At 34.9% G+C, this 19,531-nt stretch overlaps 1 protein-coding gene across 1 annotated transcript; it reads right to left on the reverse strand.

The window, feature by feature from the left end:
- Positions 1-374: 374 nt before the first annotated feature.
- On the reverse strand, positions 375-3,831 carry LOC127257245 (sulfate transporter 1.3-like). The gene is made up of 12 exons (XM_051283629.1): positions 3,468-3,831; positions 2,948-3,155; positions 2,698-2,872; positions 2,549-2,614; positions 2,361-2,474; positions 2,156-2,272; positions 1,828-1,954; positions 1,451-1,737; positions 1,168-1,358; positions 906-991; positions 752-828; positions 375-663 (listed from the first exon to the last, which is right to left on the reverse strand). Exons 1-12 carry the CDS (start codon positions 3,787-3,789, stop codon positions 520-522), a joined length of 1,914 nt encoding a protein of 637 aa, XP_051139586.1. The 5' UTR covers positions 3,790-3,831; the 3' UTR covers positions 375-519.
- Positions 3,832-19,531: the final 15,700 nt, after the last annotated feature.

Raw genomic sequence — 19,531 nt, forward strand, 5'->3', positions numbered from 1 at the left:
TTTGATTCTAAATAAAAATTTAAATTAAATAAGTTTAATAAAAAAAAAAAAAAAAAAACGTAAAATATTTTAAATAATATTTTTAAATAAATAAATAAATTATTAATTTTTATTTTATAATTTTTGAAAATAAATTGTTATTTTTTAAAAAAATTTATGTAATTTAGGTATTTATTTAGAATCATATAGGATTGGACAAAGAAGGTGCTTTGTGCACAATGTACAATAAGAAGGTTTCACTAAATAAATAAAATATAGATCTTTTTGTCCATTTTTACTAAAATAAAAAGAAGTATTTATCCATTTTTAAAAAAATTAAAATTATTAAAAAATTGTTGTAATAAAACACAATTCAATTATTGTATGTTATAAGTTATCATCAAACTCATATAGACTCCAACGACATACAATCGATCATATTCCGGAGCAAAAATGCGCTTTCTAGAAAAATGCATACACCCGCCGTAAATAAACAGTCGATCATTCTCGGTCACATTTTTTCCGACAACCTTAAACTCTTCAAACCACATCGACAAACTTCGGCGAACACATTTGAACGGCATCGGCAACGGTAAGATAGATCTTGTCCTCGCCTATCATATCAACAAATTTTGAAACGTGTAGTTTGTCCATCACAACCGGTCCCGGATTCGCCAAAACAAGCTGTCGAAAACAACCAAAGATAATCTACAACGATGTTCTTTCAAAAAATCATCCTCGTTTCTATAAACACGGCCGTATTTAAAATTACCTCGACAGATCTCTTCTCGAGACTTCTATAGAGCTCTTGTAATGCATGAATCCCGCTTGTGTCGATATCAGTCACGGCTGCACGCAACCGACGACGCGTCAAGAAAAAAACGCTCGAATATGCAAGAACGGAACGAGAATGAAAGATTTCTTACGCGACATTTCGACAATCAAAAACCGAGTCTTCGGAAGGCCTCCAGCTCTTAATTTCTCGTCCTCGTCGATGAGCCATCGCAATAGCCTTAAAACGCGCAAGACAAGAACATAAATTCGACGCGAAAAAATCACTAGAGTATGAAAAAAAAACGAAATTTATCATGAAAAAATCACTAGAGTATGAAAAAAATGAAATTTATCGCGAAAAAAATCATTAGAATATGAAAAAAAAAAAAAAACGAAATTTATAGAGAAATTTACCTCTCGCGGATATAATTTGAGTTCGAGAAGTAAATCGCTGAATCAATTCTTATTATAAGAACGCCGGAGATTTGGGTGGCTTCCGGATACTGTAGGATGTTGCGGTAAACGTTTGTTCTAGGAATTTTCCCGAGCAACGCTGTCCGCGGACGGGTCACTTGTAACAACAGTTTGGCGAAGGATATCGAAACCTAAGTTGTTTTTTCGACGTAAGTGTGAAAAATCGAATCACTCGATCGCTCGCTACAGTTCATTTTAAATTTGAAATTAAACTTTCGCTTACCGCAATCAATAGACCGACTTCAACGGAGGCAAAAACGACGCCAAAGAAGGCGCCCATGCACGCTACAAAGTCGAACTTGTCGATCTTCCATATGAGGATCGCGGCATCGTAGTCGATGAGGCTAACAACCGCGGATATGATTATGGACGAGAGGATCGCGTTCGGAGTGTACTTGAAAAGCGGCGTGAGGAATAGGAGCGTTAGGAGTACAACGGCGGACATCACAATGTTAGACACGGCCGTGTGGCATCCAGACATGTAGTTCACCGCAGAGCGCGAGAACGAACCTAAGACAAAATACAAACATAAATAAGTACAATACTATTCATAAGACCTAATCGAACCTTAAACCTTAAACCCTAAACCCTGAACCGTACCTGTAGCGATATAGCAAGAGGTCATCGATCCGGCAATGTTCATGGTTCCGAGGGCGACCATTTCCTTGTTCCCGTCTATTTGATAGTCTTTCATCGCGGCAAAAGTCCGGCCGATGGCAACGGCTTCCTAATACATAAAAACTTCAGTCTCAAATTTTACTATTTGAACTCTGATGTTTTTTTAAAAAAATATATATATATACATCTTTTTCTCACAAAACATCCTATCAAATATTATTTTAATACTGAACTCAAACCAAATCAAAAGAAACACACCCTAAGCTCTTATGATACAATATCATACAAACGACGGATATAGAGAAGTTACCGTTAGTCCAACCATGCCGGCGACCAAGCCGATCTTGAGGCCTTTCAACACATAGTCGCCAGTGAAGTATATTTGCTTCACCGAGGGACGATTGATACCTTTCTCGATATGTTTAACCTAAAGTAACAACAAACACGACATTCGTTAGTACAACAAGATACGCAAGTCTCGTAACAAAGAACCCGAGCCAAGTAAAAAGCCTCACGATTTGCACGCCGTGCCTATCGGCGCGGGTAATGTAGACGAAGAACGTAGCCAAAACAACCGATAAAAGAGGCGCTATAGCCGATACCCAAAAGAGCTTCTTCTTCTTCTTACCCTACAGAATCGTATTACACATGAACAAACAAGTACTAATACGACAGATTGAACATCGAAAAACGAAGTACTCACAACATGTTTGGCTACAAGAAGAAACACCAAAAACACCGATCCTATAAGGATCGTCGGCCAATTCCACTGCGAACGACGAACACACTATAACCATCTCGCCAGAAGATTACGATATACAAATTTCTTTAATAGATGATCGAAAATCTTACGCCGTGATGCGCGGATTTGACAACGGAGTTCATCACGGAGATTATATCCGATTCCTTGGTGAACTTGACAATCCCCAAGAAGCCCTTGAGTTGTTGGAGGGCAATGGTGATGGCGGCGCCGGCCATGAAACCGACAATCGCAGCGTGCGATAGGAAATCGATCAAGAATCCCAATCTACACACACATAAAAAAAATTATTACGAAAAAACAACACAATCGAACCAGAATCCTTTAAAACGACAAGATCACCTAAAAATTCCAAGAGTAGCTTGCGTTACACCCGCGAAAAAAGTAGCCGTAAACGCAAGCCTACGATACTCATAACCATTCTCGACGGGATCGATCTCATTTTGCAAAAGTGTCCCCAAAAGAAGCGAAACTACGGCCACCGGCCCGATCGCAATGTCCCTCGAGCTCCCCATCAAAGCGTAAACCAAAGGTGGCACAAAGCTCGAATCTAACAACAACCAAACAAACCAAACACAAATTACAACTCACCAAAAAAAACAAAAAAATGAATCGTCGATGGCCTGGTAGTGTGGGGGTAAACTCATGACCGTTAGTTCATGGGTTTAATCCATCAACGCCTCCAGGTCCATTTGTCACACATGATTCACCTAGTGTGACCTGCCTTATGTGCACTCAACGAATAGCGACTACAGGTTCCCACGTTATCAAAAAAAATTTTAAAAAATAAATAAATTTGAGCCGTCAAGAGCACACATTGCTCGAAAAAAAAAATCAAGAAATGCTATGGAAAGACACTCACATAAGCCATATTGAGGCGACAAATTTGCGAGCTTCGCGTAGCCGATGTCTTGAGGAATGCAAAGGCTAGCAATGGTGAGACCCGCGACGACATCTCCTTTAAACTTCGATAAATCGTAATTCCGGCCCCATTCTAGGATCGGGAAAACCGCCTGCAATCCTAAGATGATCTTACGAGCGCCGGGCTGATGTTTGAACGGACGGAGGGGATCGTCCGAAAAGAATGCTTCTTTGAATCCCGACGAGAACTCTTCCCACGGCTTTTGCTTCGGAGGCACGGCGACTTTGTACGGCGACGATGACGAGGAGCTTCCATCGTCCATTTTAGTTAGTTTTTGCTGCTAATGTCGACAATGGTGAGGACTTCAGACAAGAACACAATTTGGGAACTATGTGTGTGTGTAAATATATATATATATATGTGTATGTGTATGTGTATGTAGAGGTGAAGGAACACTTTTTGTGACCTTACAATGTGGGCATCAATGTCTACAGAAAGGTAGTAGGGAAAAAGCAGAGCTAAGGTATATATTTCAGACAACTATGGATGGAGGGAAGATTGGTTTAGTTCATATTCATATTCCTTGTTATCATCATATTGCCCATTGGAAGAATGTTGCAGGTCAAACTTTGCTTATTAAGATACTATTTGAAAGGTTAGCTTCAAAATTATTTTTTATATTCTCGACACAATTTAATGTCTCGTATAAAAAAAATATATTTTAAACTAAAATATTAAACAAATATTTATTATATTCAATGTTTTACTTTTTCCTACTTGGAATCTATATCAATTTTTGTTCAAAAGTTCACTTTCAACGAGCTTAGCGTCAAACACTTAGATAGTGTTGTTTTTGGATTTTTACTATTGGAATTTTTTTTTCCACAAAAATATCAAATCAAATAATTTATTATTATTTATTTGATATAAATAGAGGTTGATGTGATGTTTTAAATATAAAATAAATTTGTAATATAATAGTATAAAAATAAAAAAAAATAATTATTATTTTAATTTGATATTTTTTAAAGGACAAAAAAATCTGAATAGTAAAAGCCTAAAACCCACAAAAGATCACAATCTTATTTTCTAGTTGGATTTTCTCGACAAAGCTAGTATAATCTTAATCAAACCTTAAAGAATTAAAGAAAACTCTAGCCTTCAAAATCATCGTATAAAAAATTTAAATTTTCATTTAATATATTATTAAAAAAAAATGAATAAAAATTTCATTCAAGACATCATTTCCAATACAATTTCAATTCAAATATTTACTACCATTTGTCAGGTTTGAGTGTGTAAGTTTGAGTTATCTTTACCCGATTCCAAAATTATTACCTAAAACTGTAGTATTTTCACCATTTTCACAATTTTTCATATTTTGCTTTGCAACAAAAATAGCTAAAACTATAAACTTATCTATGTGTTTGTTTGGGGGATTGGATTGGATTTACACTGTTCATCCAAATTTTTCCCTCAAAAAATATCAAATCAAACACCTATTTTTCATTATTTATATTATACTAAAAATCAATTTTACATTCAAAATATCAAATCAACACCTATTTATATCACATCATACAACTATTCAAATCTCAACTAAAAATCCAAACCCCCGACAAATTCGCTCTAAGATTATATAATAACTTAATTGGAGCTTGAATATGGATGTTTATTTCAGCAATGATATCATTCATCAAATGTGCTTCCTAAAGTATGATTTTATTATTACAAAACACAAATATAGTCAAACAATCATTCTCAAATTAGAACACTTTGGAAATTAGTTCAAATATGGTTGGAAGTGAATCCAAGCAGCCCCACAAACTAATAATCAAACCTCCTAAACTAAAAAACGACAAAAAATAATAATAATAAAAATAAATAAAATCAAACAATACTAACATAATTAACTTGAAAGAAACAGCCAACATCAAGGGCAGTCAATATTACCAATTATTATTATTATTATTATTATTATTATTATTATTATTAAAAAAAAGCATAAAAGGGGTCAAAAAAATAAAAAAATAAAAAAAAGACTAAAAAATAAAATAAAATAAAAAGAGAATCGAGAAATTAGGTATAGAGCAATTACCCCGATGAATGTATTCTATTTCTAATCTTCATACGCAGATATGTCCAGGTTCAATGAATCTGACGAGACGACGATGATGCTCCCACTTCTTGATTTCGCAGGTGCCCTCCAATATAATATTTTTATTTTTATTATTTATAAATATCACTGTTTCTGGGCCATAATCACTGTTTAAAAATAAAATAAAAAAATAAAATAAAAAATCGATGAAACCCTAATTAATGGAATTGCGAAACAATTGCAGATATCTGTGGTTAATTTTGTTTTCTTCTTTCTGGGAAAATTAAGAAATTAGCAGAGAAAGATGTTAGGCAGTATAAAAAATGAATAAGTGTGATTTATATGATCCAATTTATTCTCGTACTCGGGGACTCCGAGGTCTGATGTTTTTTTATATATGACGCTGTACGTGGACGGGTTTTGTTCTTTCTGGCCGTATTGTATGTGGACTTTATTTTATATATGGATTTATTGTATTTCGAATGAATGTGTATTAAGGGGCTTGTGCAAATCCAAATTTAGTAATTTCGTTCTACGATCTATTTTCTAAATTTTATTATTTAAACTTTCTGTTTTAAAAAAATATATATATATTTTTTTATAAAATATTCTATCAAATATTATTTTTATACTAATTTTTTTTTTCAAACTCATCGAAATAAACACATAAGAAATTTATCGTATTCCGAATTTCTTTTTTTTATATTAGTTACTCTCTTTAAGATAATGATGATATATTTATTTTTTGTTTTCTAAAATAATTTTATTCAGATTTCATTGTTTTTTTTAATCAATAATAATTAATTTATTAGTACTTTTTTACTTATTTTACTACTTTATTATTAAATCTTTAATAAAACTTTTATATATTATATTTTAGTTTTTATCTATTTTAATTTTATATTAAAATATTATTATTATTTATTTTCCGTGTCCACATATTGTAATATAATTAAAAAAAAAAGTAATAATGATATACTTACACGGTTCCATATTATTTGTCCATTATTTTTATTTATGTCTATTCTACTTTATTTATTTTTATCTTTTTAGGAAAAATAATTATATACTTTAATAATATTGTAAATTTTATAATCAATAATTTTTTATTTTAATTAAATTGAATAATACATTAATCTTAATTTATAATTATTTATATTATTTAATAATTATTTATTAATAATTTTTTTTAATTATAAACTAATTATATTTTATTTAAATTTTCATTTTATAGTAAAATGAAAATAAAAATAAGACGGATGAATTAATATTTAAAGACTAAACTGAGGCCATTTAGTGAAAGGATCAAAATTATTATATTAAAAATAAAATGACTAAAACGATAATATCTGTTGCAATAATTTAAATATTATTGATATTTTATTATCTATACTGAAAAATTAAATTAGTTTATATATATATAATAATAATAATAGTAATAATAATAATAATAAATAAATAAATGTAAATTATTTTTTAATTTTATATCCTATATCCTAGAACATACATATGCCTTAAAATTTTATGGCTACATAAAATTATATTAATACACTTTACCCAATAATTTATTTTCTTTCTTACTCTTTTTCTAAAAACTATATTAATATAATTATTTATTTTGTTATAAATATTTCATTCAACATTATTAATTTTATTAAGTCTATTATGTAACAATATTAAATTTATTTTAAGTAGAATTTATTTTATTATTATAGTACAATAAAAATTAATGATAGAGACTTTTTTTTTCTATTTTTATTTTTATTTTTATAAAACTTTTTTTATTATATGAAAAATTAATCTTTGTTTTATTCGATAAATTCTTTTCGGTCATTAAGTTTTTTTTTTTTAACTATTATTGAAATAATACAAAATAAAAGTAATTAATATATATGATCGTTCACTCTTATTTATTTATTTTACTCCTTTATGACCGTATTATTAAATTAATAGTCAATTAACATAGTAAAAAAATAAAATATTTTACTATTTGTGTAAAAAATACTACTAATATATTTTGGAATGTTATTGTACTAATAATGGATATAAGCTCTGTACTTTCTGAAATTAATTTATACTCCCTCCGTCGTATTTATCATATCTACTTTTCTATTTTCATTTGTTTTACTTATTTTGTAATTTTTTTTGAAAAAATTATATATTTTAATTTATTTTTTTTAATTTTTTTATGTTAATTAGATTAATTAGTTATTTAATTTTAATTTATAATTATTTATATTATACCATAATTATTTTTAATAATATATTTTTAATTATTTACTAATTATAATCCTTCTAAATTTTCGTAATAATAGCGGCATAGCGCAGAACAATGAATATATATATATATATATGTAAAAGGTTTGGCAGTCAAAGAAAGGTATAGGCTTAGTTGGGACAGTGACAGAAGCCATTTTGCTTGGCTTTTATATATCATCATTACACGACACCTTCATTTGCCCTAAAAAACGAAAACAAAAGATAGGGTGTATTTATACAAATAATTTTTTTTTTTACATAATTCTCAATTAATATTATAAAAAATATAATATATTAATACATTTATATAATATATAATATATTTTTTATAAAAAAAAAGTAAAATTTTTAATATAAATTATTTTTATATATTATCCATACGATGACACGAAGAATGACGTATCAAACTAAAACGTTAAACAAATAAACGCATAGGTTCCGTTATATACAAGTTTTAAAGTTATTTAAAAAATAATAATATTTGACTTAATATTCTGTATAAGAAAAAAAAATTAATGCAAATTATTATAAAAAAAATTTACTATTTGATAAATAATGTAAAAAATTTTATAAGTATCTATATAAGCATAACTTAATTAATTAATTTCACTAAATATACTCCCCATTGATCAAACTTAAATAACAACAAAAATATAAAATTAATAGTAAAAAATGAATATAAATTGGTAATTAATTTGAGACTATACAGACTATAAATGAAAACTTACTATTTTGTTGAAATAAATTTAAATGAAAATTATGTTTATTTAGATGGTTGGATTTAAGATTATGTTTATGTTAATAGTGTATTAAACATCACATTAAACAATTGGATGAATAGTGTACTAAACATCATATTAAAAAAATTGGATTAATAGTATATTTAAAATTCAATCACAAACGAAAAAATTATGTTTATTTGAATAGTTATTAATAGTGTATTTAAAATTGTTGTGACACTTAATGTTGATATTACTTAATCTTGATTGACTTGACTTAATTGGTGTTGATGTCTCAGAAATGTTGCCTTGGGCCTTTGCTACATAGACTACCTTGGCTTGTCTGGTCTGTTTTGTTTGACTTGAACTGTATAGCCTGTATTAGGAGAACTACGTATGGCTTGATCCCGTTTGGGTACGTAGGCAGCCCACTTTGGGTGCAGCCATTCGATTGAGCGTACCCTTCTCCCAACATATATCACTTCGTCGATCAAAAGTCTCCTTCGAGCGGATGCAGATGGTCTCCCGACTTTCCATTTCAGGTAGCAGGTTTCACCTTCTTTACTAGTTTTTTATGGCACTTAGTTTTGATATTACTTACACTTGATAGATTTAGTATTGTTTGGTTGGCGTTAATGCCTCAGGCATGCTGCCTTTGGCCTTTGCTACTTAGACTATATTGGCATGTCTGGTCTGTTTTGTTTTACTTGGACTGTATAGTCTGTATTAGGAGAACTACGTATGGCTTGATCCCGTTTGGGTACGTAGGCAGCCCACTTTGGGTGCATCCATTCGATTGAACGTACCCATCTCCCAACATATATCACTTCGTCGAACAAAAGTCTCCTTCGAGCGGATGCAGATGGTCTCCCGACTTTCCATTTCAGGTAGCAGGTTTCACCTTCTTTACTAGTTTTTTATGGCACTTAGTTTTGATATTACTTACACTTGATAGACTTAGTATTGTTTGGTTGGCGTTGATGCCTGAGGCATGCTGCCTTTGGGCTTTGCTACTTAGACTATATTGGCATGTCTGGTATGTTTTGTTTTACTTGGCTGTATAGTCTGTATTAGGAGAACTACGTATGGCTTGATCCCGTTTGGGTACGTAGGCTGCCCACTTTAGGTGCAGCCATTCGATTGAGCGTACCCTTCTCCCAACATATATCACTTCGTCGAACAAAAGTCTCCTTCGAGCGGATGCAGATGGTCTCCCGACTTTCCATTTCAGGTAGCAGGTTTCACCTTCTTTACTAGTTTTTTATGGCACTTAGTTTTCATATTACTTACACTTGATAGATTTAGTATTGTTTGGTTGGTGTTGATGCCTGAGGCATGCTGCCTTTGGCCTTTGCTACTTAGACTATATTGGCATGTCTGGTATGTTTTGTTTTACTTGGACTGTATAATCTGTATTAGAAGAACTACGTATGGCTTGATCCCGTTTGGGTACGTAGGCAACCCACTTTGGGTGCAGCCATTCGATTGAGCGTACCCTTCTCCCAACATATATCATTTTGTCGAACAAAAGTCTCCTTCGAGCGGATGCAGATGGTCTCCCGACTTTCCATTTCAGGTAGCAGGTTTCAACTTCTTTACTAGTTTTTTATGGCACTTAGTTTTCATATTGCTTACACTTGATAGATTTAGTATTGTTTGGTTGGCGTTAATGCCTCAGGCATGGTGCCTTTGGCCTTTGCTACTTAGACTATATTGGCATGTCTGGTCTGTTTTGTTTTACTTGGACTGTATAGTCTGTATTAGGAGAACTACGTATGGCTTGATCCCGTTTGGGTACGTAGGCAGCCCACTTTGGGTGCAGCCATTCGATTGAACGTACCCATCTCCCAACATATATCACTTCGTCGAACAAAAGTCTCCTTCGAGCGGATGCAGATGGTCTCCCGACTTTCCATTTCAGGTAGCAGGTTTCACCTTCTTTACTAGTTTTTTATGGCACTTAGTTTTGATATTACTTACACTTGATAGACTTAGTATTGTTTGGTTGGCGTTGATGTCTGAGGCATGCTGCCTTTGGGCTTTGCTACTTAGACTATATTGGCATGTCTGGTATGTTTTGTTTTACTTGGCTGTATAGTCTGTATTAGGAGAACTACGTATGGCTTGATCCCGTTTGGGTACGTAGGCAGCCCACTTTGGGTGCAGCCATTCGATTGAGCGTACCCTTCTCCCAACATATATCACTTCGTCGAACAAAAGTCTCCTTCGAGCGGATGCAGATGGTCTCCCGACTTTCCATTTCAGGTAGCAGGTTTCACCTTCTTTACTAGTTTTTTATGGCACTTAGTTTTCATATTACTTACACTTGATAGATTTAGTATTGTTTGGTTGGTGTTGATGCCTGAGGCATGTTGCCTTTGGCCTTTGCTACTTAGACTATATTGGCATGTCTGGTATGTTTTGTTTGACATGGATTGTATAGCCTGTATTCGGAGAACTACGTATGGCTTGATCCCGTTTGGGTACGTAGGCAGCCCACTTTGGGTGCAGCCATTCGCTTGAGCGTACCCTTCTCCCAACATATATCACTTCGTTGATCAAAAGTCTCCTTCGAGCGGATGCAGATGGTCTCCCGACTTTTCATTTCAGGTAGCAGGTTTCACCTTCTTTACTAGTTTTTTATGGCACTTAGTTTTGATATTACTTACACTTGATAGATTTAGTATTGTTTGGTTGGCGTTAATGCCTCAGGCATGCTGCCTTTGGCCTTTGCTACTTAGACTATATTGGCATGTCTGGTCTGTTTTGTTTTACTTGGACTGTATAGTCTGTATTAGGAGAACTACGTATGGCTTGATCCCGTTTGGGTACGTAGGCAGCCCACTTTGGGTGCAGCCATTCGATTGAACGTACCCTTCTCCCAACATATATCACTTCGTCGAACAAAAGTCTCATTCGAGCGGATGCAGATGGTCTCCCGACTTTCCATTTCAGGTAGCAGGTTTCACCTTCTTTACTAGTTTTTTATGGCACTTAGTTTTGATATTACTTACACTTGATAGACTTAGTATTGTTTGGTTGGCGTTGATGCCTGAGGCATGCTGCCTTTGGGCTTTGCTACTTAGACTATATTGGCATGTCTGGTATGTTTTGTTTTACTTGGCTGTATAGTCTGTATTAGGAGAACTACGTATGGCTTGATCCCGTTTGGGTACGTAGGCAGCCCACTTTGGGTGCAGCCATTCGATTGAGCGTACCCTTCTCCCAACATATATCACTTCGTCGATCAAAAGTCTCCTTCGAGTTGATGCAGATGGTCTCCCGACTTTCCATTTCAGGTAGCAGGTTTCACCTTTTTTACTAGTTTTTTATGGCACTTAGTTTTAATATTACTTACACTTGATAGATTTAGTATTGTTTGGTTGGCGTTGATGCTCAGGCATGCTACCTTTGGCCTTTGCTACTTAGACTATATTGGAATGTCTGGTCTGTTTTTTACTTGGACTGTATAGTCTGTATTAGGAGAACTATGTATGGCTTGATCCCGTTTGGGTACGTAGGCAGCCCACTTTGGGTGCAGCCATTCGATTGAGCGTTCCCTTCTCCCGACATATATCACTTCGTCGATCAAAAGTCTTCTTCGAGCGGATGTAGATGGTCCCCCGACTTTCCATTTCAGGTAGCAGGTTTCACCTTCTTTACTAGTTTTTTATGGCACTTAGTTTTGATATTACTTACACTTGATAGATTTAGTATTGTATGGTCGGCGTTGGTGCCTCAGGCATGCTGCCTTTGGCCTTTGCTACTTAGACTATATTGGCATGTCTGGTCTGTTTTGTTTTACTTGGACTGTATAATCTTTATTAGAAGAACTACGTATGGCTTGATCCCGTTTGGGTACGTAGGCAGCCCACTTTGGGTGCAGCCATTCGATTGAGCGTACCCTTTTCCCAACATATATCACTTCGTCGATCAAAAGTCTCCTTCGAGCGGATGCAGATGGTCTCCCGACTCTCCATTTCAGGTAGCAGGTTTCACCTTCTTTACAAGTTTTTTATGGCACTTAGTTTTGATATTACTTACACTTGATAGATTTAGTATTGTTTGGTTGACGTTGATGCCTCAGGCATGCTGCCATTGCCCTTTGCTACTTAGACTGTATTGGCATGTCTGGTATGTTTTGTTTTACTTGGACTGTATAGTCTGTATTAGGAGAACTACGTATGGCTTGATCCCGTTTGGGTACGTAGGCAACCCACTTTGGGTGCAGCCATTCGATTGAGCGTACCCTTCTCCCAACAAATATCACTTCGTCGATCAAAAGTCTCATTCGAGCGGATGCAGATGGTCTCCCGACTTTCCATTTCAGGTAGCAGGTTTCACCTTCTTTACTAGTTTTTTATGGCACTTAGTTTTGATATTACTTACACTTGATAGATTTAGTATTGTTTGGTTGGCGTTGATGCCTGAGGCATGCTGCCTTTGGCCTTTGCTACTTAGACTATATTGGCATGTTTGGTCTGATTTGTTTTACTTGGACTGTATAGTCTGTATTAGGAGAACTACGTATGGCTTGATCCCGTTTGGGTACGTAGGCAACCCACTTTGGGTGCAGCCATTCGATTGAGCGTATCCTTCTCCCAACATATATCACTTCGTCGATCAAAAGTCTCATTCGTGCGGATGCAGATGATCTCCCGACTTTCCATTTCAGGTAGCAAGTTTAACCCTCTTACTCTTTTTTTGGGACACTTAGTGTTGATATTGCTTCACTTGATAGACTTACTATTGTTTAGTTGGGGTTGATGCCTTAGGAGAATTGTCTTTGGCCTTTGGTACTTAGACTACCGTGGCTTGTCTGGTCTTTTTTGTTTTAATTGGACTGTATAGACCTTATTAGGATAACTACGTATTGCTTGATCCCGTTTGGGTACGTAGACAGCCCACTTTGGGTGCAGCCGTTCGATTGAGCGTACCCTTCTCCCAACATATATCACTTCGTCGATCAAAAATCTCCTTCGAGCGGATGCAGATGGTCTCCCGACTTTCCATTTCAGATAGTAGGTTTCACCATCTTACTTGTTTTTTTGTGACACTTAGTGTTGATATTACTTAACCTTGATAGACTTAGTATTGTTTGATTGGTGTTGATTTCTCAGGAATGTTGCCTTGGCCTTTGCTACTTAGACTACCTTGGCTTGTCTGGTATGTTTTGTTTGACATGGACTGTATAGCCTGTATTCGGAGAACTACGTATGGCTTGATCCCGTTTGGGTACGTAGGCAGCCCACTTTGGGTGCAGCCATTCACTTGAGCGTACCCTTCTCCCAACATATATCACTTCGTCGATCAAAAGTCTCCTTCGAGCGGATGCAGATGGTCTACCGACTTTCCATTTCAGGTAGCAGGTTTCACCTTCTTTACTAGTTTTTTATGGCACTTAGTTTTCATATTACTTACACTTGATAGATTTAGTATTGTTTGGTTGGCGTTAATGCCTCAGGCATGCTGCCTTTGGCCTTTGCTACTTAGACAATATTGGCATGTCTGGTCTGTTTTGTTTTACTTGGACTGTATAGTCTGTATTAGGAGAACTACGTATGGCTTGATCCCGTTTGGGTACGTAGGCAGCCCACTTTGGGTGCAGCCATTCGATTGAACGTACCCTTCTCCCAACATATATCACTTCCTCGAACAAAAGTCTCCTTCGAGCGGATGCAGATGGTCTCCCGACTTTCCATTTCAGGTAGCAGGTTTCACCTTCTTTACTAGTTTTTTATGGCACTTAGTTTTGATATTACTTACATTTGATAGACTTAGTATTGTTTGGTTGGCGTTGATGCCTGAGGCATGCTGCCTTTGGCCTTTGCTACTTAGACTATATTGGCATGTCTGGTATGTTTTGTTTTACTTGGCTGTATAGTCTGTATTAGGAGAACTACGTATGGCTTGATCCCGTTTGGGTACGTAGGCAGCCTACTTTGGGTGCAGCCATTCGATTGAGCGTACCCTCCTCCCAACATATATCACTTCGTCGAACAAAAGTCTCCTTCGAGCGGATGCAGATGGTCTCCCGACTTTCCATTTCAGGTAGCAGGTTTCACCTTCTTTACTTGTTTTTTATAGCACTTAGTATTCATATTACTTACACTTGATAGATTTAGTATTGTTTGGTTGGTGTTGATGCCTGAGGCATGCTGCCTTTGGCCTTTGCTACTTAGACTATATTGGCATGTCTGGTCTGTTTTGTTTTATTTGGACTGTATAATCTTTATTAGAAGAACTACGTATGGCTTGATCCCGTTTGGGTACGTAGGCAGCCCACTTTGGGTGCAGCCATTCGATTGAGCGTACCCTTCTCCCAACATATATCACTTCGTCGAACAAAAGTCTCCTTCGAGCGGATGCAGATGGTCTCCCGACTTTCCATTTCAGGTAGCAGGTTTCACCTTCTTTACTAGTTTTTTATGGCACTTAGTTTTCATATTACTTACACTTGATAGATTTAGTATTGTTTGGTTGGCGTTAATGCCTCAGGCATGCTGCCTTTGGCCTTTGCTACTTAGACTATATTGGCATGTCTGGTCTGTTTTGTTTTACTTGGACTGTATAGTCTGTATTAGGAGAACTACGTATGGCTTGATCCCGTTTGGGTACGTAGGCAGCCCACTTTGGGTGCAGCCATTCGATTGAGCGTACCCTTCTCACAGCATATATCACTTCGTCGATCAAAAGTCTCCTTCGAGCGGATGCAGATGATCTCCCGACTTTCCATTTCAGGTAGTAGGTTTCACCTTCTTACTTGTTTTTTTTGTGACACTTAGTGTTAATATTACTTAAACTTGATAGACTTAGTATTGTTTCATTGGTGTTGATTTCTCAAGAATGTTGCCCTGGGCCTTTGCTACTTAGACTACCTTGGCTTGTCTAGTATGATTTGTTTGACTTGGACTATATAGCCTTCATTAAGATAACTACGTATTGCTTGATCCCGTTTGGGTACGTAGGCAGCCCACTTTGGGTGCAGCCATTCTTTTGAGCGTACCCTTCTCCCAACATATATCACTTCGTCAATCAAAAGTCTCATTCGAGCGGATGCAGATGGTCTCCCGACTTTCCATTTCAGGTAGTAGGTTTCACCCTATTACTAGTTTTTTGTGACACTAAGTGTTGATATTACTTACACTTGATAGATTTAGTATTGTTTGGTTGGCGTTGATGCCTCAGGCATGCTGCCTTTGGCCTTTGCTACCTCGACTACATTGGCTTGTCTGGTCTGTTTTGTTTTACTTGGCTGTATAGCCTGTATTCGGAGAACTACGTATGGCTTGATCCCGTTTGGGTACGTAGGCAGCCCACTTTGGGTGCAGCCATTCGATTGAGCGTACCCTTCTCCCAACATGTATCAATTCGTCGATCAAAAGTCTCTTTCGAGCCGATGCAGATGGTCTCCCAACTTTCCATTTCAGGTAGCAGGTTTCAGCCTCTTACTAGTTTCTTGTGACAGTTAGTATTGATATTACTTACACTTGATAGATTTATTATTGTTTGGTTGGTGTTGATGTCTCAGACATGTTTGTTTTGGCCTTTGCTACTTAGACTACATTGGCTTGTCTGATCCGTTTTGTTTGAGATGGACTGTATAACCTGTATTAGGAGAACTACGTATGGCTTGATCCCGTTTGGGTACGTAGGCAGCCTACTTTGGGTGCAGCCATTCGATTGAGCGTACCCTTCTCCTAACATATATCACTTCGTCGATCAAAAGTCTCTTTCAAGCAGATGCAGATGGTCTCCCATATTTCCATTTCAGGTAGCAGATTTAACCATCTTACTTGTTTTTTGTGACACTTAGTGTTGATATTACTTACACTTGATAGACTTACTATTGTTTAGTTGTTTTTGATGGCTCAGGCATGCTGCCTTTGGCCTTTGCTACTTAGACTATATTGGCATGTCTGGTCTGTTTTGTTTTACTTGGACTGTATAGTCTGTATTAGGAGAACTACGTAAGGCTTGATCCTGTTTGGGTACGTAGGCAGGCCAGTTTGGGTGCAGCCAGTCGATTGAACGTACCCTTCTCCCTACATATATCACTTCGTCGATCAAAAGTCTCATTCGAGCGGATACAGATGGCTTCCCGACTTTCCATTTCAGTTAGCAGGTTTCACCCTCTTACTAGTTTTTTGTGACACTTAGTGTTGATATTACTTACACTTGATAGATTTAGTATTGTTTAGTTGGTGTTGATTCCTCAGGAATGTTGCCTTGGGCCTTTACTACTTAGACTACCTTGGCTTGTCTGATATGTTTTGTTTGACTTGGACTGTATAGCCTGTCTTAGGAGAACTACGTATAGTTTGATCCCGTTTGGGTTTGTAGGTAGCCCACTTTGGGTGCAGCCATTCGATTGAGCGGACGCTTCTCCCAACATATATGACTTTGTCGATCAAAAGTCTCCTTCGAGCGGATGCAGATGGTCTACCGACTTTTCATTTATGGTAGCAGGATTAACCCCCTTGTTTTTTTTTTAAACTTAGTGTTGATATTACTAATACATTGTAGTCTTAGTATTGCTTGATTTGTGTTGATGCCTCAGGCATGTTGCCTTTGGCCTTTGCTACTTAGACTACTTTGGTATGTCTGGTCTGTTTTGTTTGACTTATACTGTATAGCTCGTATCAAGAGAACTACGTATGGCTTAATCCCGTTTGGATATATAGGCAGCCCAATTTGGGTGCAGCCATTCGATTGAGCGGACGCTTCTCACAACATATATCAGTTCGTCGATCAAAAGTCTCATTCGAGCGGATGCAGATGGTCTCCAGACTTTCCATTTAAGGTAGCAGACTTCACCCTCTTGTTTTTTGTGTCACTTTGTGTTGATATTACTTAGACCTGATTGACTTAGTATCGCTTGATTGGCGTTGATGCCTCAGGCCTGTTGCCTTTTTTCTTTTTCACTTAGACTACATTGGCTTATTTGGTCTGTTTTGTTTGCTTTCGACCGTAAAGCCTATATTAGGAGAACTACGTATGGCTTGATCCAGTTAGGCTACATAGGCAACCCACTTTGGGTGCAGCCAGTCATTTGAACGAACGCTTCTCCCGACATATATCACTTCATCGAATCAAAGTCTTTTTCGAGCGGATGCAAATAGTTTCCCGACTTTTCATATCAGATAGCTGGCTACATCCACTTACTTGTTTTTTGTGACACTTAGCGTTGATATTACTTACACTTGATAGACTTAGTATTGTTTGCTTGGTTTTGATGCCTCAGGCATTTTGCCTTTGGCCTTTGCTACTTAGACTACATTGGCTTGTCTAGTCTGTTTTGTTTGACTCTGACTGTATAGCCTGTATTAGGAGAACTACGTATGGCTTGAACCTGTTCGGGTACGTAAGCAGCCTACTTTGGGTGTAGCCATTCATTTGAACGGTCGTTTCTCCCAACATATATTTGATGTGATATTTTGAATGTAAAATTAATGTTTAGTATAATATAAAAAATAAAAAATAGGTGTTTGATTTGATTTTTTTGAGAAAAAAATTGAATAAATAGGGTATTTGGGGGAAAATCCCCCAAACAAACACACCCTTAGAGACAGACGGATAGAGTATTATTTTAGTGGTTAATAAAAATGTGTAAGAAATTTTGACATTTTATCCTTTGATTTTATGTATAAGTAATTATATATATATTTGAGATATGTTTATAATTTAAATAAAAATTAAGATTATTTTGATATTAATGCATAATTAATTTTAATAAAATAAAAAAATGATATAATGAAACTAACAAAAATAATAAAAATAATATTTTAAGTTGGAGCGGATGGAATATTTCTTATATAATCAATAGACTTTCAAGCTTATATTTAATATTAAAAACACCTTAAAATAAAAATACAAAATATAAATATGCTTGTTTGACCGGTGGGGGAGCCGTAGGACCATAGCTTTCTTTACTTTTTTTTTTTTAATAATTTACTTAATTAGTTTGTCAATCATTTTTAACTTAAAATTTTTATTTGTATCGTTTTAATTTAAAAAATATACATGCTACGTTATTTTTATTTTAATCCATAATTTTATTTTTTATATTAAAAAAAATATTCTTCAAATATCATACTATATCATATATCAATAAAAGTAATTTTTTTATATTTACAATTCATATTAATTTTTTTAAAGAAACAAAATAAAAATAGATAAATATGCAAAAAATAATAATAATAAAAAGGCAATCCCGAGAATTGGCTTAGGATTTTATATATGTTGAAACAACCCAACGTCAAATTTACCAACTCAGTATCATTAATGACCCTGAGTTGGAAATGCCCTTACCATAGTTTGTGGGGCTCAATATGAAAACCGTCGTGTTACCACCATGATGGAGGTTAGATGTTAGACTTGGTCTTGTGTTAATTTGATCATGTTAATAAGCACACTAATGTGAAGTAACTAGTGTCTATCACAAGACAAAAAAAAATATATGTTATGTTATATATCGAATTATATAACGTGTTAAATTTTGTGTTAATACTTACTCCGTCTTAGTTACTGTGTCTACCTTTTTTATTTCTATATGTTTTTTTTTTGAAAAAAAAAAATAGATACTTAGTCGCATATTAAATTTTTTAATTTATAATTTTTTTAATTTTAATTAGATTAATTAGTTATCTTAATTTTAATATAAAATTATTTTTATTATACGATAATTATTTTCACTAATACATTCCTAATTATTTACTAATTATACTTCTCCTAAATTTTTGTGTCTATAGTAAATGGGACACCGGGACGGAAAGTATTTTTTATGTGGGTTATATATAGTGATGTGTCGTATAACCTGAGTATTGTGTTTAAATTAAAATATATTGTGGTATATATAATTATATAATGTATTATCAAAATATGTACTATATATTATATCAAAATGTGTTGTCCCGTAAAAAATGACTTGGTGGTGTAGGGGTTAGACTATGTGTTTGTTGTAAAAAATACATTTTTTTCACAAAACA

This window comes from Andrographis paniculata, unplaced genomic scaffold (genome assembly GCF_009805555.1).
Source record: "Andrographis paniculata isolate CXL003 unplaced genomic scaffold, ASM980555v1 Contig57END, whole genome shotgun sequence".
Classification (NCBI taxonomy): domain Eukaryota; kingdom Viridiplantae; phylum Streptophyta; class Magnoliopsida; order Lamiales; family Acanthaceae; genus Andrographis; species Andrographis paniculata.

Coding starts and splice junctions, on each gene's coding strand:
- LOC127257245 (XM_051283629.1), bottom strand. CDS start 3,789: ATGGACGATGGAAGCTCCTCGTCATCGTCGCCGTACAAAGTCGCCGTG. Junction 3,156..3,467: donor GTCGCCTCAATATGGCTTAT/GTGAGTGTCTTT, acceptor GGTTGTTGTTAG/ATTCGAGCTTTGTGCCACCT. Junction 1,738..1,827: donor CTCTTGCTATATCGCTACAG/GTACGGTTCAGG, acceptor ATTTTGTCTTAG/GTTCGTTCTCGCGCTCTGCG.